At 39.4% G+C, this 22900-nt stretch overlaps 1 protein-coding gene and 1 long non-coding RNA gene across 6 annotated transcripts in view; one reads left to right on the top strand and one right to left on the bottom strand.

The window, feature by feature from the left end:
* Nucleotides 51-22894, top strand: LOC110399229. Of its 2 annotated transcripts, XR_002439027.1 has the most exons (4): nucleotides 51-467; nucleotides 14244-14356; nucleotides 21990-22129; nucleotides 22775-22894. It is a non-coding gene; the product is annotated as an uncharacterized LOC110399229 (long non-coding RNA). The 2 variants fall into 2 exon arrangements; XR_002439028.1 differs by lacking the exons at nucleotides 21990-22129; nucleotides 22775-22894 and adding an exon at nucleotides 15658-15774 and having other exon boundaries at nucleotides 52-467.
* The window catches only part of TET1 (tet methylcytosine dioxygenase 1), a 72893-nt gene continuing 58122 nt past the window's right edge, over nucleotides 8130-22900 (bottom strand). For 3 of the 4 annotated variants that reach the window (XM_021397557.1, XM_021397556.1, XM_021397558.1), the window contains one exon: nucleotides 8130-18872. In XM_021397557.1, coding sequence (XP_021253232.1) covers nucleotides 17731-18872 — 1142 coding nt within the window. In that variant the 3' untranslated portion in view covers nucleotides 8130-17730. The remainder of the gene's footprint in view (nucleotides 18873-22900) is intronic. The other variant, XM_021397559.1, reaches the window with a different exon arrangement.

Here is a 22900-nt window from a genome sequence, read left to right as displayed (position 1 = left end):
GGGCGCGCCCAGCGCGCAGGCGCGGGGCGGGGCCGAGCTGGCGGTTCGGCGCGCGCCCGGCCCGCCGCGAGAGGGACTGTGAGGCGCGGAGGCGCTCGGGCGCCATCTTGGCCGAGGCGGGCCGGGCCGGGCGGGCCACCATCTTGCGGGCGGGACGGCTCCTGCGGCCTGGGCAGCGCCTCCCCTGCGGCGTACGCAGGCGGCGGGCTCGTTCTCTTTGTCCCTGCTCCACCGACATGCGTAGCTGGCGTGTGTCAGCGCACCGTCAGACACTTATCCCCGGGTGCTTCCTCGTGGGCCGCCTCCAAGCCAAGACAAAGCCCTGTGAGAGGAGCAGAAAAGAGAGCCGTTTCGCGGGCGCGTACGGCGGCTTTACGCCTGCGGGGTAACGGCAGCGCCTGAGGTGGCAGGAAAGCAGGCTGCCCAGGGAACTGCTGTGAGGCAATTTGCAGTCAGAAGCCATTGCAGTAAGTAGTGTGAGGGCAAGCCGATCTCTCATCCTCTATTAATGATGTTGCGGAGAGCTTAAAAGCCCTTGAATAGTTGTTTTTAACCTAAGTTTACTTTGACGTGAAATGCACGTGCAGAGCTTTACTCAGAGTTGGAGAATTAAGTCAGGAAGGCACTAAGTCAAAGCAGGACTTCGAGGTGTTACATTGTCATTAAAAACAAAGATTAAGGATGGAATGAAATCTACTTGGTGGGCAGCAACATGAAGAAGGTTGTCCTGCGAGGGCAGCGGGCTGCGTTGTGCTGCAGGAGGGTAACTAGACCAAAAACGGAGGAGAACACCACATCAATTCCTCTCAGCATTTTGCGTTCAGTAATACACAAAGGCAGAACTGCCTTGGAGCTTACACAGAAGTTTAGATGTTTTAAACCAATAAGCATGGTTCTTCATATTTTTAAGTATTTCCACATTTTTAATGTTACTTATGTTTCTTCCTGACATAACTATATCAAACACAGTTGCTTGACTAAGGATATGTACTCTTTAACCCAAAAATGGGCTTTAAAGGCTAGAAGGGTGACAGGTTTTCTTTGATGCTATAAATGGAAAGGACGACAGCAAAATTTTATTGAGGGGAAAAAGTTGTCAGCAAGTATCAGAATGTTATGAAGTGGCTCTATTCTTCAGTCCTTGGGCCCAGGGCCTTTCAATCTGAGGATACCTCACTCTTAGTGATGCTCTCAGTGAAAACCTTAGAAGCTCATAGGAAAACCTAAAGTAAAACACAACTTAATGTACTTTCTCCTTTCCATATATACATATTGCTATCATAGCTGGCAAATACTGCCATTGTCCTGTAGAGTACACTCATGACTCCCTTTGATTTCTTTAGGTTTTGCATCCTCTTTTCGAGATAAACCATGCTGTTGTGACAACAGTTAAAATGGGAAACAGTGGGTGGGGAAAAAAAAGTGCTTCTAGGCTTTTTTTTTTTTAATGGAAGAAAGAAAGAAACAACAACAACAAAATATCCACAAAGCAAATATATATGTATATTTATATATATGTATAATATATACAATATATATACACGATATATATACAATATATATTGTATATATGTATATACACATTATATACATTATACATATTATATATGTATAATATATATACATATATATATATTTGGGCTTAAATGAATGTCCTGTGTTTCGTGTTCTTCTCCCCAAGCCCTAAATCTCTTTCAAGTACATTGGACAATTCAGACGAAATTGATACAGGAACAGAAGTCTGGGAAGTAGGATAGTTCTACAGGTTAGTTTAACCAGGCAAATTGAGAAAAAGGGAGAAATAAGAAGCCATAATGTGTACCCGGCATCCAGCATTCCTGGTGGTTATGGAAATTTGTAAGGACAAGCTAGGGATATTGTGGAGAGAAAAGATGATTTGTAGATACTATAGTTAAAGAGCTTCCTATGAGTTTTGGCTGAAACACTACATTTAACAAGGATGAATGCAGAAGATGAAAGAAAATAACTGTGGTATCAGAAAATGGTACATGGTAGTAAAATTTCTGGGTGCAAGTAGTTATTGTTTGGGATCTCTGGACCTTGATACTCAGCTGCCTAGCTTTGCCCAGGAGAGCTGTGAAGGTGGTCTGTGCCACCATCCACAGTTGTGAGCATGCTCTTTATTATCCAGAGTTCTTATGAAATGAAAACACATATCCCTTTTGAACAGGCACACATATGGTAGTAAATGAAACACTTACTGCATAGTGTTTGAAACTGACGCTTTCTGGTGCAGTTTTTAAGAATCCATGACTAAAAGAGCTCTCAGAAACACCTCTTTGTATGTCACAACACAACCTTTGAAATAAATACATTTTCCACTGTGGCAACAGCAGGCAGCCTTACTGATTCACCAGTACAGAAGGAACAATCAATACACCAACAATCATAAACACACAAGTGGAAGCATGCTGATCTTGGTATTGAGAGCAACCAGAGCAGATTTAGATGTGGATATCACAGGTCTCTAATGAGCGTGCTGGTTGTTCAAAACCCTCATGTGCAGCCTGCTTTGACATAGAGCAGTTTCCCCATTGGCCCAGGAACTCTGAAATTGTGATGGCTCTGCATATGATCTAAGTTTTCCACCTGCACTGATGTTGATATCTATCAACATTTGCCACACTGTGTTTGTTGTTTGGTGCAGCATCTCACCGTCAACTGAAAACACACGCACACACAAAAAAGAACTCCTATAATTCATGTTAGAGACACAAACATTTGACCTTAGTGAAACAAATGAATGACTCCAACTTCAGATCCCTGAAATGCTGAAGCTGCAGAAAAATGATGATATACTTGTCATTAAGCAAATCCTTACTCTCTTCGAAGCACCCCTGAGATATCTCCTTACAGTGACTGTATCACGGGCTTACAACAAAACAAAACATTTGCTGCAGGGCTTTTGCTGTCTAATGGAGTGACTGGGTATCAGCTGCAAACATTAATTGTCATTGCCTTGATAAACAAGTTATACCTGACAGCCTTGGAAAAGCAGAAGTCCTGTTTTTGAAATAGAATGAAACAAGAAACTATTATAACATTGAATCCTTCTTTTGAAAATATGAGCACAGGTAAGGTTGTTGTAAGGACACGATAAACCACATGCTTCAGAGGCGCTATCTACACTACCATAGGCTGCTTCAGTATTTAATAAGTCACAATACATTATTGGTACTTTATAGAGAGTTACATGCTGTAATGAATACATTATGGCTGAACAGTTGCTAAATAGTGACCCTCATAAAAAAATAACATGCTTATCAACTGGCTGTGACTATGCAGCGGCATTAGGGATGCTGTGGTATTTTCGTGCATCACATTGGACTAATTTGAGATACTTTAGGTGCATGCCATGAAAGAAAAACATTGAAGGAGATGTGTAAGAGGCTTATCTTCTGTCAGAAGGGTAATCAGAGTTTTGACTGCATTCATACTATGTAGTTAGAGGAATTAAACATTTTTACCTTTCTAGATATCCAGTAACATCTGATGATAACAACAGTTCAAGGGCAGACCAGCAGGCTTTTTTTCTTGCACAAAATCACCTGTTGTAGTCTTTCCTTAAGATCTCATGTGCACTGAAGCTTTACGTTTCCCTAAACGTGTGATTTATTCACTACTGTAAGTTATTATATGCTACTAAAAAAAGGATTTGACAGAAGTGTTTCTGAACTGGCACGACCCCTCAAAAACTTGGGTGGGACATCATCAGCTTAAATCAACCTGACTGGGTTTAGCAGATTGTGAATAACATTATTTATGTGCTTATTTATTTGTAAGAGTCCCAAGGCAAGGAGAAAAAGGCTTTTATGATCTACTGCACTGGGACAAAGTTAAGTAAGTTGAGAACAGACTTCTATAGTAATTCACTTTGTCAGATGTACTGTAATAATATGGATTAGTATAGATAAATAAAACAACTTTTAATTATTTTGAAGCTAATACACACCAGGAGCACAGGGATCATCTCATACAATGCATTTAACCATTAAATTCACTGCCTAAGGGAATGGGCAGTAAATCAGTCAAATGACTAGAGGCCATGTTTTCAGGGAGCTCAAAGAAGGGAATCTCAACTCTTGGTCCTCAGTTATTCATGTTGCAATAGCAGTTGGAGCTGACTGTCTATATAAGGTCCACCTTCTAGAATTGTTGTGTAAGGACTACTACTGAATGGCTTGTTTGGACATTTTGGTGTGAACATTCACCATTCTGAGTTAAGGAATGACTCATAAAAGTCTTCAAGTACAGAGGAAGGCCAGCACAATGCTTGTTTTCTACCACATCTCATCTGCAGCGTGTTTCTGGGAAGAAAACCCTCTAACATGTGGTGTTAGATGCTGAATTTAGAAGGTAAATGCGATGACTGCCTTTCCCAGGCATGGAATAAAGGGAAAACCTTTAATTAAGGCTGGTTGGTGTTAATAGCTATAATTCAGCCTCAGTAGAGTGTCTGGCATTACTCCTGGCACAGAGGGACTAAAGTATACTTTTGCTGAGGAAACCCAGTCAGCTCTGCAGGAACTATCCAGAGTTCTCTCTCAGATGGGCTTACAAAGGCTGCTAGAAGTTCGCAGAATGATTTAAAAGGTAGAATTCAGTTCTTGATACTTCACAGCTGCAACGTGTGTGATACAGTTCTTACAAGTGGTTTCCCAAGATACATCACAACAGGTTTGTTATTGTTGTCATGATAGCTAAGGGGAATGTAACAAGGGATGCAAACAAGGCTGACCCCATTCACAATCACAGCTAAGAGAGCTGAAGCCATTTCATTCTGACGTAGCCACGTCCACAGCTGGAGTTAAATGATGAACTAATAAGATTTGGAGAAACAGTGCTGTTGTTAGAAAAAAAGATTTGAAACGAGGTAAAAAATGATGTAGAAAAATAAGTCTGCTAAGGTGGTAGCGCTGCCCCAGGAAGAAGGGGGCTCTTTAGGTGGAAGTGAAGAATGCCTCTTACAGTGCCGCTTTAGTGCAGCAGTGGCAGCGCAGGGGAGGTGCTGTTCAACATAGCCGAGCTGCTACCGAAACTGTAGCTGTTGGCTGCACTTAGGTTATAAAGCCCTCAGCCTCTGTTGTTACATAAATACCACGAGCTAAGATACATAGAATTGGACTTGAGAAGAAACACATTTCTGTAACAATAAGAAAATGAAACCCTTAACACTTGGAGGGTGTTCTGAGGAAGTTAGAGGAGCGAGCAGATTGACAGCAGTGGCTGGCTGAAGTGCAGCTGAAATGCCATCTCCGTGCCCTGTTAGGAGGACTCCCCACTGGCAGTCAGGTGATGAGGGCACTGCCATTTCAGTGCCACGCTCAGATCCCACGCAGAGGTCTGCGAGGACTGTGTTAGCAGCTGTTTTGCCAGTGCCATGAGAGGCCGGCTGAACCAATGCTTTGTCAGTTATATAAGCAACTAAGTATCTTCTAGTATTTTTCTTCTAAACAATCCCATCTGATACTTCAAAATTAAAACAAAACTAACAGCATTCTTATGATTGAAAAGATGCAGTAGGAGGACACTTTTGAAAGTTGTTTTGGATAATCATAGTGCTGAAATTCCAGAGAAACACACCCTTGCAAAAAGGAGAAACCTCTTTCAGAAAAGCATAGCTGTGTTTTTTAACAGTAAGGTAATGTCTTAATCTTATGACTTGCTTTACATTTAACTTGTTGACATTTGACTTCAATCAGAAGCACTCACCTTCCAGTACCTCCCGCAGTATTTAGCCTCCTCCCATAGCAGGGCAAAGGCCTCTGATCCAAAGGACAGCCAGATACGGTGTGGTGCAGCTCAGTGCAGAGATTCAGAGGTTTAGCTTGCTGTGGGCCACACAGGCTGCAATTCACAGGAAGCACAGTGAACATGCTTAGAACAGCAACTGCCCCCAGTAGCACCTGCTTCAGCATGGGGGAGCAAAGGAGAAGGACTTAGGCTCTGGTTTGCATCTAGTTTGCTCAGGCAGTAGGCATTTCATTCAAAGGGAATACTTACCTATACTCCCTAAGGTGATGCAAAGCTTCTGGCTCTTGCAAGGCTTACTAATGTGCCCTTAGCAGAGAGATCTTCCTCCTTGTATTTTTTTTTCCCCTCAACTACATTGCTAGCCAGCCCTCCCAAGAGCCACAGCCTCTGGAGAGTGGTTAAGTAGTGGCACACCTGAGTAATTTACAACAGTCCAACAGGTCTCACCCTTTAAAATTCAGAGCAGCTGTGATTCGGAGTGACCCTAACAAGGTTTCCTGCTATGGGGGAAGTGAGAGTCTACCGTAGAAGTGCTTGCTTGATGAAGCACAGGATCAATGCTTCATTTTCCTGAACGGATTTTTCAGATGCAGGGAATCAGAGTCGTCATCATGCAAAAACAGAAGTCTAGGTTTGGTTTTGTTCCCACAAGCAACGGGTGGAAGTTGTGTTTTAAAATCTCTGTAGAAAATATGCTCTATAACCCAAAGAAAGTTAGCTGTAACAGGAACGGGCTGGGCAGCAGCAATGACAGGACAAGGCAAGGTGCAGTTGGCTGGCAGTACCTGACAAGTAGCTGGAAAATGTTGCTCCTCCACCATGTCTGTCCCTCATGTTCTTGGGTCTGCTCCAAAGTCTTTAGTGCCATTCAAAGTCCATGTGCATTCTTAGACACCTCTGCTATAAGGATACTGGCTCTAATATCAAACTGAGGAATGTGTACTGCTTGAAAGGCTTGACAGTACCATTTGGAGAAGGACCAGGGCAGTTTGGGAAATCTGTTGCTATGAAAACCCATTAATGATTATCCTCTAAAAGCACGGTGAATTCCGTAGCAGGGTAAAGGCCTTCCTGTCGGATTACCACATTCAGTTCCCAGGGACTAGACACACTGTGCCATGTAATGTATTTTACATCGCTAGGGATTACTGGAGCCTGAGGATAGCAGCATTTTTCTGCCTTCTGGGAGATTCCAGTTATCTGGAAGAGTATTGTGCCAACAGATAGCTTTTGCTATTACATTTATTTGAGAAGGAAAAGAAGCAAATGCGAACATTCAGAGTTGTTTTCCTCCTTCAGACTTAAAGAAGATAATTTCTCCCTCATATTGTTTTGCACTGAAATGTCACATAGTAAAGCTGTCTAGAGCCACAGTCTGTTTTGTCTTGAGAAAAAAGTAACGTAACCTCCGAGCTGAAGCAAATAAAAACTGGACTCCTTCCAGTGGATGGGAACCAAAAAGCTGCAGTAATGATCTCCATAACTTTCCTCTGCCAGACAAGGCTGGTAGGAAAGCGAGTCGCTGTTTGTACGACCGTTCACAAACCATTTTGTTCTTGTCAGAATTTCAGTTCCAGGATCTTCTGACAACTTCCCCTGCTGTATGGCCCCAAGTGGGACAGGTCAGTGTGGCTTGCAAGGAAAGGCAGACAGGCAACAGAGGGAACCAAGCAGCTGAGTGATTTATGCCCATCCCTTTCCAGTGCACAAACCCCACAGACTTTGGTGTAATCCTAGAGGACCAAGTTAATTCATAGATACGTTCCAATATTTAACAATTGTTGTTAGCGATAACATCAAAACTTCGCAGGGGTAACGGTTCATAAAATGAAAATACTTTTATTACTAATTAGTTTTTACTCCTGTTTTACTGACTACAGGGTAAAAAATATAAATGTGGTATATGGAATCTAAAGAAGAAGGGTTTTATTCCCATGTCTTTGATTAGGTCCTCTTCACTCTCAGAAATGCTGCAAGACTAGGCTATTTCTAAATTTAGAATCCGGTGTTATTTTTTTCCTCTAAAATTTAAAGCCATGTAATGTTTTAAATGGTAAATAATAAGTTCTACATTATATATACGTATATGTATTTGTGTATATATTTGTGTATATATATACACAATATATTTGTGTATATATATACACAAATAAGTGTATAACATTATATTCTGTATTATGAAGAAGGTCACTAACTTTGCTCTAAGTTTTATGGTCTAAATTTTCAGTCTTTAGTTACTTCAGTATGATTTTGTTCTGGTTTGTATTGGGAATACTACTTTTTTCCCCCTCTTGAAGCATTTTACAAGAACGTTCACGTTTCACACTTCAGGAAAGAAAAATTAGACGACTAAGTGCAAAATAGAAGTATAAAATTTATTTAAAACCACCCACAAAGTTCTGTGTAATCAGGAATGATACAATTTGTAATAGTCTTTTTAAAAACTCATGACAAGATTTAAAATATATTTTCAATTACAGTATTCATTTAGCCTTATTCAGTTAGGACAATAAAAAAATGAAAGTTTACGTTCTAAACAGATGAGACACACAAGAAAAATAGAACAGAACAGACAATTTCCACAACAACAATTTTTACATGTATGTTTCAATACTAGTATCAACATTTCAATGCATCTTGCTACATAAACATGAAATCATGTACAACAACTGCTTGCACCAAAAAACATAGCTTAATTAGATCTTTCAAGTAACATGCAGTCACAACTCACAAGTCTTCAAGTACTGCTGGTAAGGGTTCCCTTGTCTGCAAAGAAGATTGTAAGGTTCAGTTTCTCAGCTAGTGTAACTCGTCAGAGCTCCACCACTCTCATGAAGCTATGCTCAGTTATACTAGGAAAGAATCAGGCCCCAGATATTTTTTGAGAAAAGAAGTAATTTTTACACTTTTTCCTGTAGATACGGTGACATAATGAAGTGCTTTTTCTTTCTGATTTTTTTCTCCCTGTACATCATCTTTTGCTTTATAAAAGTTACATTTCAGATCTAAATACAGTAGGCTGTTAAATGAAATAATCCAAAACCTCAAATGCATCCCAAGGAAAGAGAGAAAGAAAAACAAGGAAAGAGATAGGAAGAAGGAAAGAAGGAAAGACAGAAAACACTGACTTTTTTTTGGCATACTGTTCATCTTTTAGTTTTTTAAATCAGGAAAGAATTAATTAGCCATAGCATTTTAGTACAGTGTGTCCTTAAAAATTAATGGTCATATGGTAGCAGATTTTGAACAACATTTATGACCTGGTATGATACTGTCACATTATGAAGAGCTGTCTCTTCTAAACCAAATAAATTATCTTAGAATGATTAATAGTTGAAGTTCAAAATGTGTAACTGTTTGTATCGGTTAGAATTGGCTTTCTTTCAGTGGTGTTGGGATATCATATTTGCTCTTCTTGCCTGCAGTTGTTTTTAGTATGCAGGACAAGAGATTTGTGATGTTCAGACACCGCCTCTTGTGTTGCATGGATTACAGTCTGGCATCCACAAAGTTAGCACGGAATCTATTTTCGTTAGGCTCTGCAATATCACTGCACTTTAGAAATTAAAATATAAGTTTTTTTCCTCAAATCTTTTTGAAAGAGAAACATTTCATAACTGCAATGTCATGGGGGATGGGGGATACTCTGGCAGCAAGGGAAGCTCTGCATGGCACAAGCATACAGGGCAGTGCCAGCAGTTTCAGTGCTGTGTTGAGGGCACTCACAGAATGTTGGCTTTTAGCTTTGTCTCTCAAAAACTTACCCCAGTGTGGCAACATCACACAGCACCGCACACCCTGCTGGGGACTAAGTCAGAAAGGAATGGAGTGCAGTACATTCTCAAAACCCCATTTTATGTAATTGTGTAAAAAGTTCAAATAACAGTAAAAGCAAGGAAGCATTTTAAGAAAAACTACCTCAGCTCAGAAATAGTCTTGCTGACAATTCTGTGAGATTTCTGGCCAGATCGTTATTTTGAGGTACAAATCTTCTACCACATTCTCTTTGTAGACAAGGTTGGGAAAAGGACAGCCAATATAAGCAAATTTTTAAGTATTCGTTACAAAACAGGCCGGGGAAGTTTCTTTTCAACCTGCATTTGGTTGGGCTATCGTGACATCGATTTCTGGTGGTTGTACACATCAGTCCCTTGGTAACAGTTTCAGTTTATACTAACGACCTTTCAAACCATGATTTGTATAATGGGGTACTCGGAAGGATGTAAGCTCAATGGGCATCCATTTACAGCCTTTCTGTCCTTTTAAAGTGGTGCAAAGGACAGCAGTATAAATGAGAATCAGGGCCTTTATTCTTAATTTTAAAAGATTCCCAGACCCTAGACCCTTTTCCATTACAGCGCAATAAAAATACAGACCTACATGTAAAATACTGATAAGATCACAGAACTTTCCACAACAGCATTAAAATGTTCTGCGACAACAATTGCAGTACTGAACATTCAACACGCTGTTCCCTCGCACCGCTGCAGCACTTCTTTGGAATTCAGTTCATCTGCTGAAACTGGTAACTCTCTGTTCGTTAGCTCACAAATCTGACCAAACTTACAGGTGTATTTTTTTCAGGTCTGCAGCCTGAGTCCTCTCATTTTATGAGGAAAGCTGGTAGGGTGTGCAAAACATTAAAAACAGCACTGTCACACCAAACAGAGCAAGTCACCTTCATGTAAGTTATTTAGCACCCCAATCTTGCATTCCCTGCAAGTACACTGTTGGAAGATTCTAGCATTTTCATATAACTGTCCATGAAAAATGACATATATAATGGTCCAGTAGAAAAGAGAAAAGATGCTGTTTTAGAAGAATTCAGGAAAGAGCATCAAGAAGCATCTTACATCTTTACAAGCTGAAGTTAGGAGTACGTGGTGAAGCAGCATAAACAACGGTGGGATGAACTGGGGAACTGGGGTGGAAAAAGAATCCTAAAGCCTTTGAGTCTCAGAAAGACAATGGCAACACCTCTACAACCCTTTTATAAAAGGCAGTTACTATGTAATTATTCTCTGCTCAAGCTCAATCAGTTCCCCTTGCTGCTACAGAGGAAGTACCCAAAAAAATCCATTGTTCCACTCTTTTTTTCCAAGCAGTCCTGGCAGTTAAGGCAAGTAACTTGCAAAATACTAGGCTTTCTCAGAAGGATGATAACTAATCCCTGCACAAGAATATAGCTGCAAGATGTGAAGAAATACTCCTCTTGTGATTGTGCAGGGTCTGTTGAACCTTGTGTGAGGGTTTGGGCAGAGCTGGTAATGTAATCTGGAAGAAAAAAGGGCTCACTCCACAGGGTGCTAGCAACAGGGGGAAAAATCTTCCACTCTGGAGAGTGAGGGCTGTGAGCAAAGGGACTTTTGTTTAGCTACATGCACACATAACAACAGAGTAACAGCTACAGCAAGAGATCTGGAGTTAACTGGAAAAATACGTAAAAAGCAAGAAAACACTGATGTGTGAAAGATTCTGCAATGTCCTTCTTTCTTGGAATGAAAAAGTGTCCAACTGCAATATTCTGGATTCTCTATGACAGAACATGAATTTAAAAAGTAGAACTGCCTTATGCAGAATAAAAGGTGAATGAAGAAAACAGAGTTTGGAACAGTCACAAGGATAATAAATTCTTATGATATTCCTGAGATGAAGGCTGGATGATTAACATACAAAGCAGTGGCAGGTGGGGGAGTATACACGAGCATGCTGACATCTGCACTCCTGCTGCAGAGTACTGAAGCAATCTGCTGAGTGATAGGAAGGACTTCTGGAGCAGCTGGAAGCACTTACAGCACTCGGCAGCTGGTTATAACATCATCTAGGGCCGACAGCTCACCACAGCAGGTGATCCATAAAGAGACCATGGGATGAAAAAAGCTGCCTGTAGTACTCGGTGCTGTGTGTATAGGGCAGAAAGCAGTGCCTACCCATCAACACTAGGCACATTAAGTGTTTCTCAGGGAGATAACACAGCATTACGATGAGAACTGTCTTAATTTAGCGAGCAAGCATATAAAACGTTAAGAGAAAAATTTACCTCACTTTTTTGGACATGACTGGAAGTGTTTTAATAGGTCAATGATAAAATAGACATTAAATCAATTTTCAAATACTTCAGAAGAAAAAGTGACCTCTGTGTATACTGGCGCCTGAGTAGACATTACTATTAGAAATTCCTGGTCTCTGAGAAAACCTCAAATATAAATCTCTACATTCTGCAGCAACATACTGAAGCACCATTGAGACAACTTGGGAAAGCTGACTAAGGATCAGATAACGGCAGAAGATACCAAAGCCAGTTTGTGTACTGTTCCACTAAGTAGCCTCTTTATTTCATGCTAAAGAAGGACATAAATGTATCATGGACTTTAAAAAGCTTTTGTATTTAAAATTAGAGCTACCAAAATAAGTGTCAATGTAAAGAAGTACCCTAGCAACCACACCATGTGAACAGAGAAGGCTATTTCAGAAGTACTGTACCCTCTATGTATTTGCCTATGACTGTCTACACACACTGACCAACCCTCCCTCCTCCTCGCTGTTTTCTGCTTTCTTTTATTGTTCCTTAAACAAACCAGTATACTCAGGCAGAGAACAAAGCAACGATTACTGTCCTGAGAAGAACTATGTAGGTGGATGAATGTGTTCATGCATCCACAGCTGTGGGACATGGTGACACCTCCTTTTACTGGTTAGAAACAATGCTGCAGTGCAAAGATTGCAGTGCAGTACCATGGTGTCACAACAGTCGATGCAAACTTTCTCTGCAGTTTAGTTTTACAGTAGGATATTCCTTCTCACTTTGTCATGAAAGTCAGATCACCTAAAAAAATTAAGAAAGCCAGACAGTATTTCTGCATGTGATTGGACTGTTCCTTATCTCTAAGTTCCTTAAGATAGGTAATCACACGGCCCAATTGGGCAGACATTCTTCACACATGAGAAATAAAACACCAACAATTTTATGGAAGATGTGTCATGAAGACCTTACTTTGAATTTTAATGACCACAATGGACCTGAAAGAGAGTTAACTTAACACTGCATGAACACAGCTGCTGTTACATATAGCCAGTGAGAAGCAGACATGCAATTTCATTTTTTGTATATGTGAGGGTGTGGTTATTTCTTCTTGTTAGCCTAAGTTAGAGTATTTCAGTTGGGGGGGGGGGGAGAAGAAAGTAGAAGAGAATAATCATATATATAGTTACAAGAAAAGATTATAAAGCCGATGACTGCTTGATAAAATGAGCTGATTTCAAAGAGAGCTGATTTCAAAGACAGCTGATTTCAAAGAGAGAAATTTCATAGGAAATTAAAGAGGAAGATCGAACCATAAGTCTTAAATCATGCAGATGCAGTTTTATTAAGCATGTTTCAATTAAAATTTGTCATTGAATAATCTATCAAATAAGAAAAGTCTAAAGAGCTATCAAGAACATAAGCCTGAAATAGGTCTGAATGAGATCTGCTCGCTTGCGTGAAACTCAAGGTGAAGGTATTATGTCTCTACAGACCAGGAATTACTTCTGGTGCTACAAACAACATAACCTCTGCATTTAACCAGAAGTATATTGATTCCAAATCTCTCTGCGTCCATCCTTGCAAGAGCTATTCCTGGTGGAAGTGTTGCAAGGGTCTGAGTTGGCACAGACTTTGTCCATCCAGTTAAATATGAAAATTGCAGGAAAGCTTGATAAATGACCACATTGCAGTCAACAGGGCTGCAGCAATGACCCAAACAAGACCCAAATTTAACCCACCAAATTTAGCGTAATACTGCAATGATATTATAAAGGTCTTTAAAAAAAAAAAAAAAAACCAAACAGTTGTATGTTACAAATAATCTTTAGTACTAACAAAGTTGTAATTTACCCATGCTTACCATAAAATGTTACTTAAGATACTACAGTTATTTCCTGCTCTAAGTATAGAGAAGTACTGCCATAGGTAAGATAAGGACTTTTAACAGCAGTTATTCTTAAGTAAAAGAGTTAGCTTAGAAAGTCCTTGCAAAAAAAACCCTAAAACTGCATACAACTGTTACAGCCAGAAAGTCACTAATATTTGTAAGTTCTTAGGAAGCTTTCTGGATCTTGTGACTAGAATATTTGTAGATGTTTTCTGTAATGCAAGATAGCATGTTACAAACAGTAATACAAAGAACCTCTATGGGTAAAATTCAGTATTTAGTTGGGCATGACTGCAGTAACCCAGGAGGGACTCGGTGTCCCGCACAGCACTGGCTCCTGCAGGAAGCGCTACTCTCCTCTCCTTCACAGTGAAGGCGGAGCAGTGGTGCTGGACCCAGTAGGGAAAGGGACGAGAGACATCTCTCCCAGAAAATCAAAGGTGTCCAATGTTGGGTCTCAACAGTTGTTGCTAGAGAGTGGTGAAAAAGGATCCAAAGGCAACCACATCCCACCAGCAGCCCGTACCTGAACCCATTTTGTTCTTTTTTCACCAGGAACAATGCCAGCGGTTAGAAACTGAGTACAATCTGTGGGCCTGCCCTAGCCATATATGTTAACTTTGGATCCAGTTTCTGATCTGGCCATCCTGGAAGGACTTTGTTAAGGGGTAAGAGCAAATTACAAGTGGCAACGTGGGCTGTGAAGGAAAGCAATACACCCACAGATTTACAAATCTTAACAGACAAATACTGTTATAAAAACGATAACCTTACTAAAAAAAACCATAATTTGTATACAAGGCTGATAAATATTCTGAAATGTTACAATAAATAGCACACAGTTGTAAAAACAGTAAATGGTTGTATTTCTCACACCGCAGTACAGCAATAGAAAATACTAACTTCTTAAATCACAACCTGCTATGTGCCACAGCAGGAAACAGAAGTGGCTAGCTAACCTGCCTGTTAGATACACACTGAGAAAGTAGTTACATTATAGACAATCAAGGAAAGAGCACCTATTGTACAGATGATATATATTTCTCATATAAGTAATCTTAAGAAGTAGTAACTCTGAGTTTTAGCACCTATCAGTTAATAGCATTACTATTGTGTTAAGATATACTTTTCTCTCAAAACTGCCATTTTAAATAAGGTAGACCTGGACTTGCTAAAATTCTACTGGTGCTGTCACTTGAGCAGTGACTTGCCACGAGCTATGTTTGGAGGTATCCTTTCAGATCTACCTTTCACTTTCTCACTTCTTTGAGGGAAGCTGCTGGTTTTTAAATGGAACATTTTCATCTTGAAGTTTCTAATAATACATAAGTTAAACCTGGACATTTATAGGGGGCGATTCAAGTGAAACTGATCCACTTTAATGATCGGAACATTTCTAAACGTAAATAGATGGCTCTAGAACACCGTCTGTGTAGAAAAGTTGTTATTCATATAGGAGTGCTGAATGGTATTTTCAATTTGTATTACACAAACTAAAGCTGTCAGCACTACCAGTGAAACCAATCAACTAGTATTTCCTGTACACGATTGCTCATTGTCTAGGACGAGGGTTTTCAGATAGCAAATACGTGAATGGAATAGCTACAGAACGTACAGGACTACTTACTGTATGGACAGCTGGAGTTCTTACTAGTCTTAGGCTCACCAAAAATATATGAGTTTCAGAATGGAAATCTAAGGCACACAAAATACCATAATGATTTGACGTATACTGTATATTATGTAGTCAAGAAGCATAAAACTGCTGGTACAAAACAATGGTAATATTGTTTTTGTTTTATTATTATTTACAATCCCTTCATATCCTCTATTTGAACTAATATTAAGCTTTGAACTAAGATTTGCAGCATACCCGGTTTTTACAAATTTTACTTAAAATAGGTAAGATACAAAGAATGGGTTCAATTCAGCCATCTTCTGCCATCAACATTTTTGTTAACTTTGACAGGAATCTGTGCGATTGAACCTCAGGTCATTATATAGTGATCGCTACTTCAGACCTTGCTCCTGCAAGCACTACGTGTGTATACATTTATACAGGAGAACAGACTCAATGATCTACGGCTGTATTTAAGTATTTGTAGCACCAAGGTCCTAACTGGCACTATATGTTAAAAATACCATTGATGTACTTTTCGTACCAAAACTGTAAACGTTGCATTTACAGTTCAACTTTTCAAGGAAAAGCACCTTGTCTAGATTTTAAATAAAGCAGACCTAGAAAATTCATGTTCCTCTGTTACAGCACCACTACAGTATAATAATATCAAGTATATTATTAGTATATTTTCACACTGGAGAACTCTAACCTCGTTATGCCCGTGGGTAACCCAGCCGGGAGAACTCTGAGGCAGACTTAATGTACAGCTTCGTCTCTGGGGCCTGATCCTGCGGCTCTCAGTCAGGAGAGGAGGCCTGGCTTGAGCAGTGCTCCTGGCTCGGACTGGCAGGTACGGCTACGTGGAACTGTTCTCATGGAGGAAGTTGCAGGATGAGGTCAGTCCTTAGCTAACATGGTCATTTGGTAATTTGTTTAAATAAATAAGTTTTAAAAGGAAATACATAGGAGAGGAGAATCAGAAAGAAGAGTGGGATGCTACAGCATTTAAAAGCAATGGAGTGCCTGTTTTCTCTCCGGTTTGGCAAATACTCATTTCATGATATGACACTTTTCCAAGAGAACCGGAAAATAAAATTCATATGCTCGGAAGGAAGAATACAACCTTTTCTACTCAAAATGTATAAATCACTTAAAAATTTACAAAACATCTTTGTAAAAAACCTGAACTTAGCTGGTGAACATTACAGATGGGTTTTCTCAATGAAAAATTTGCTGTTCAATATTAGAAATGTTATTCTTTTTCAACACTTCCTTTATATTTTCCTCAAATTAATATATATATTTTTTCAGAATAGAATAAGGCAACTCTAGGGGGTATTTTTTTTATCCCAAAACAATTCTACCCCTGAGGTCTTAGGAACATTTGGTTGTCACGTTAACTTATAATGTTCCAAATGAATGAGACTTATGCACTTATTGCTCAAAGAAATCGTAACAAATGCTGCCTTTAAAAAAAAACAAAAATCATAACTCCTCAATAGCAACACACGCATCAATGTCTCCTAATTTCATGTTTGCACACTCTCTTTCAAATAATAAAATGTTTCTGTATTTTATAAGTTGTTTACATGTAATAAAATCTTCCACAAAAAAGGGCAAGTCTAAAAACAATCACATCTATTAGCATACATACTGCAGCTGTAACAATATGGAACTCTACACAGCAAGAATAAAATGATTTCTTCTGTAGAGTATGCACAAACCTTAGACAATATGATCCTTATACTATACTATTTCAAGTTAATTTTAAAAATAGAAAGTGCTTTTAAAATATATATTTACAGCTTAAAAACAACTTCCAGCCATCATTGCCAATAACTTCATTTCATATAGAAGGGCAAATCTAGAGAAAAAGAATCATTGGTTTTCTAAAAGGTTTCTTGGTAATTTGGACTACGTAGCAATGGTTGGAAGTTGTTAAAGCAATGGCACCATGAAGTAATAATTCAGCTTATTTATTTTAACTGTTTGATGTGGTTAAGCACCAAGAGCTGTGTAGAGCTATTACCGTATAACTTGATTTAACACCATAAAATGTGAACCTGTTAAAATCCCTATAAATGATTTTTGTAGTAAACAGACTTGATTTAAAGCACCAAAATATAAATTCCTAAAGGTAATAAACTGAATGATTTCAATCAAGGTTAATAACCTAAACAAAATCTTTTTTAGAATGTATTAAAACTATACAACTTTTTTTTTTTTGCTTAAAATGTGCTTGAGCACCACCAAATGTTAAAGTCACAGTTTAAGAAATCCCCCCCCTTTTTATTTTTTTTACCTCAGCCTTAAAATGGTTGAGATGAGCAAATAGTAAACGACACAAGACTTGTTCTTTAACAGCACCTTAAAGAAACACTGCGTAATGCTGCACCAAGAGGAGGCATTTGATACTGAAGCCTATGCCCAATGGTTGTAAGGCCCTGCAACTCGCGTGAGGGCATAAGAAGATACTGTTATTACGTTATCTTTAGTTACTGTTAATGCTCTGCGTGATGGAATTTGGTTGAACTCATTGTCTTCATAAAAAATCTCTCTGTTTTCACTTGTTTGCTTTGTTTTCCTGTTGCTAGAGTTCAGCTCAGTATTCTCTGTTCCTAATCTTTCTGCTTCTTTTTCTTTTTCTTTCGCCCTCTCAGCCATCTTTGCTTCCCACATGGCTAAACCATGTTTCGGCTCATTTAAATTTTTGTGTTGGTAGAAAACTAAGGAGATCCGCGTGGGATGATTGCGGTTGGGTTTTTTAATAGGTGTGGTAGCGTGGAGTTCGCGTCTCGCACATTCGATTAGGATAGAACCATGAGAAGGTGCCACAGCTACGCCGCCAATGTCGTCATCCAAAAAATTGTGCTCGCTGTCTGACCACAGTTCCTCAGCTTTTTCTTCAGAATCAGTTGGTTGTCCCAGTGCACTGTTTTGCTTTTCGTCAATGCAGTCAAAATCACACATCTGTTCTCGATGGGAGCTACCCTTTTCCACCGGGCACCCGTGGGAACAGTCGGCTTCTTTTCCAACTGCGTCCTTTGCTGGAGAGCTTAACGGTACTGACAAATCGCAAGAGCTGATCATCTGTGAAGAAGGAGAACTGTCTGACTGAGGCTGACAATTCTGCTTGTCTGGCTGATGTTCAAGTATACTGGGCAGGGGATCTTTATGGGCTGGGGGGCCTGGAGCAGTGACCTCTGGAAGAATTGGCGGCACACCATTAATCTTATCATTCAGCAAAATTCCAGTATAATCTTTGACAGACACATCAAAGTTCTTACAATTAATGTAAGGTGTCACGTGAGGTTGCTTACTGCTGCATTCAAAATACCCGTAGGGAACTGAAAAATCTTGTTGAATATTAGTCACTGCTGTTATGCCAGGCTTATGTGCTAACGATGAATAAGGATGTAAACTATCCACTTTAAAAGGGGAGGAAGCCGTATACTGTTTTAGTAAGGAGCAATTTTTAGTAGTGTTTGAAGTATGTTTCATGGCACAGAGGTGATCAGAAGTCTCCATTTTTATCCCAGGTTTTAAAGCATCTGCTTTGTTCCCTAAAAGAAATGCACACCAGAGCGTAAGTACTTTTCCTCAGTTAATTAATCAAACATACCTTTTGTGGTACTTTCATACTTGCTTTCTAATATGAGCAAAGACTACACATTTTTCAAAATGGTGATTTTTAACTTAAAACTACATACATAATTACCTTGCTGAATTACTTCCTTAACCTTTTCCAGACAGACTGTTGGTATATAAAATAGAAAGGTATTTCACAGAGGGATGGATAAAGTAAACAGGTAAAGTCAATTCAGCGTTCAGTTGGAGTTCACACAGGTGCTGCCCAGCAGCTGCTGCCTACCTTCAGCACTGCTCAACCTAGCGGGCAGCACTACACAGAAGAGTTTAGGGAGCTGCTGAAATGTAAGTCTGAAACTAAGCCTGGAAACAACAAAAATTAATGACCCCCAGATTATTAGAGAAGGAGAACGCGTGTTTACAGATCCTGTCCATCACAGAAAAAAATAGTTATTAAATTACAATTTGGGCATTAGCATCTAACTGCTTAGAATTAAAACATATCTGGCAACATAATGCAGGTAAATTCAAAATGCAGTGTGTGATTTGCTCTGTCTTGCATCTAACTGGCAAACATTATTTCAAATTTTGGAGGGGATTACTTGTTCAGTTTATGTCAGCTCCCAGTTTCTAGTCCTGGGGTCACCGCAATTCTGCTCATTTGCAGAACAAAATTGTGTTCTCCCCTCAAATGACTAATTCTGGTCACGAGTTAAGTTTGAGCCAGAGTCCACAGAGCAGTGGAAAACAATTCCATTGACTGATGTGCTTTGCGTCGTGCCCTAAAGCTGCTTTACACCTGTTTTGCTGGCAAACCAGTACATCACAGAGTTCTTCCATATTCTCATAAAGGACCGGCTCGGTCAGTGTTGTTTCTTTGTTCCATAAATACACAATCTTTAACAGCTTTACCAAATATAGAAGAACTATTTTCTCTTCTATTAATTTATAAACAGTGATGGATTAAAAATATTCTTTCAATATTCTTTCAGGAATGAGGAAAAAAAAAAGGAAAGTGTTAGTATACAAATACTGTAATTGAGGGTGACATGAGGAAACTGCATCAACTCTTTTTTATGAAATCAAAGCATTTCATTAAATTAAGAAAAAAAAAACCAAAACACATCCAAACCAATGCCTTCCTTCAAAAGACTTGAAATGCAACACTTGAGAATAGCCCTTTCCATCATCTTTTAAGAGAGACCTGTGTTCTCTGAAAATATGCTTCTAACAAGCACTCCAGCTGCGAGTCCAGCAAACTCCCCACCTCCTGCCAGAGGCTGCAGGGCAAAGGAGCAGAGATCAAGGCAGCAGCACAGGTAGCAGAAGAGAGGAGATGGGATCGGAGGCAACAGAGGCAGCAGCATCTCAGGGGACAAGACAGTTTGGAGAGGTGCATTTTGTTTTAACTGAAAACACAATTCAATCAATTTCTAAATTGGATTGGGTTTTGTACTGGTTTAAATTTTAACCAGTGGCTTGTAAATGTGAAAAATGGTAATTCACACAGTATCTTGCACCGTAAGACCGAGAAACAAATGCACACTCAAATCACGAGTCCTGTTGTGAAAAAGAATTTCCTATTGCTTTGCTGTTTTTACTTGCTCAGCAATACACTTCCACTAACGACCCATCTGGGACACTGAAACTACATTTAACAGCATCAGTTGGAATCAGTAGGGAATATACATATTAGAAAGACACAAAGCTGTATTTCTTCTGGTAATACACAGAGAGCTACACATTCCTTTGGAAGTAAGATTGAACAAAAGTCAGAGAATGTTTTGATTAGGAGGAAAATATTGCAGATGTTAATGAGCAGAAGTTAATTCAAACATACGGATAGAGGAAACAGTACAGGTTCAGATCACGTGGTGTCTCTCCCCAGGAACACCTCCTGTTCCAACAGCATCTGCTGGCTAAAGTACTACTCTGCTGCAGGCAGCTGAGAAGCTGACTCCAAGTTGGTGGTTCAGCTCCAGTTCTACCCAATGTAGACCAAGAAGAATTGCCAGTATTTGTGGAGACAAAAATAACATTGCCATCTCTAAAGTTTAGTTGTCTAGAATAACATGGTTAATGATGGATAAGGAAGGATGTGTGGTTTTTATCTTTACAATGTATTTTGAAACAATTTAGGATTTTGAAGGCTCTCAGCATTAACACAAATGTAAAAATTACACGTTGTGCTGCTTGATATTGACTAGAGTTGCATGATAAATGCACCCTACTTCACATACAGCATTTCTACAAAAGACTTGGAAGAATTTGTATTCAGACTAAGTCTTCACATATGCATGCTCTACTACCAGGCAGACCTAAGCTGGCTTCAGCACCGTAAAGGTCCTCCTCACTATCATCTTTGCTGCTAGGTAAAAGCAGAAGATAATCCTGTCTTATCACTTTTCAGTTTCCAGCTCTCTGTATAATGAAGACATGCAGGTTACAGGGATCTCTCTCTTCAGCTGGGGATACAGTACTGAATTTGCAATGATGGCCAAATCTCTTTCAAAAGGAGATACTACATGGATAATGGACAATAGTAATGGGCAATTCCAAATGGCCAGCCTTGTGACTCCAAAATCCCCCCAGGCCTACACTAAAGAATGTTGACTTCACGTGGCCTAAGACATGAATGGCTGCATGTACAATAGTTCTCATCTAATTGCATATTTTCCATATTTTAGCATATTTAAAAAGCAAAACCAATACTCTAAAACTCTTGTACTCACCAGTAAACTGAGTACATTACAGATACTGTTCATCAATACTTTTTTCCTTTCCGGTACATGTATTCTTTTCTTCTTATATTAGTACAAAATTTAGCAGCAGTATTTGACATGCTTAAAGTAGCTGTAAGCACTGCTCTATTCAGTGCTTACCTACAACTACAGGCAGTAACCTTCCCCTAATTCAGTTTTTCCATACTTTCATTATTTCATAAACTGTTTTTAATGTTTAAAGGTACGACCAGAATCAATGGCCACTACTCATATGGAAGGATATTAACCTATTAAATTATTGTTTCCTCCAGTTTACCATCAGGAGTGATGACTGCTGCATAGTCTAATTTCAGCTCCCCCCTTTCACAGGCTGTTGGATTCGTTCTCATACTGAGCCTAATAATCTCTGCCAGACTCGTTATTTCTCAGGACTGAAATGACACCTCCCACTGGCAAAATGGAAAGAATCAACCAAAGGACTGATCCCATTACAGCAAAAAGCTCTATGTGTAAGTTAATGCTACAATACTATGCATTCATAATTACAGATCTTTACATTTTTAGCAAGAGGCAGAACAGACTTTCACAGTGACATTCAGCCATTGCCCTGCATAGGAAGCACACACAATGTGCATAAATGCTTCCAGTTATTAATCTTGGCTAGCTGCAGCTATGTGTGCCATCTGCAGATTTGGGCTTACTGTGTTGACTTCTTTCTAGAGTCAGAAATAATGATGCGAACCGTGTGTTCCACTTGCAGAATCGTCAGGGATTCCACTGTCACAATCTCCATGATAAAAACTTTCGTAATGGATGCAAAATGTTTTAATTCATATTCTCATTTCTCCATCTCTGAAAAACCTTCTCAATCCTCTGAGTATTTCTTCATCAGTCTTATTATCAGTGGCCCTTTTAAATTACCTAAATATTTCAGGCCCAAACAAATTATGGAAGCTTACTTGCTTACACAGTTATTATTTTTGTATGTTTAAGGGAATAAAATCTTACATTCCCAAAGCATACAGCAAAACTCTGGACAGCATACTATTAGTTCAAGGCATGGTTTTCAGATGAAGAAGTCATGCCTTAACCTACAGAGTCATGTGCAGGTAGAGAGTTGGTAACTGTTTCAACGTTTCAAAACAACTTTCCAGCGAGATCAAACAATTTCAGAACTCCTTCACAAGCCAGAGTCCTCTAATCCTTCCAAGACTTCCAGTCCACCCGGAGCACAATGGAAGTTATTAATCACTGCACTGGCGTTACTGTTGGACGATGTC

Source organism: Numida meleagris, chromosome 5, assembly GCF_002078875.1.
Source record: "Numida meleagris isolate 19003 breed g44 Domestic line chromosome 5, NumMel1.0, whole genome shotgun sequence".
Classification (NCBI taxonomy): domain Eukaryota; kingdom Metazoa; phylum Chordata; class Aves; order Galliformes; family Numididae; genus Numida; species Numida meleagris.
The sequence above is the reverse complement of the archived record's forward strand: the minus strand, read 5'-3'. Positions and strand labels throughout refer to the sequence as shown.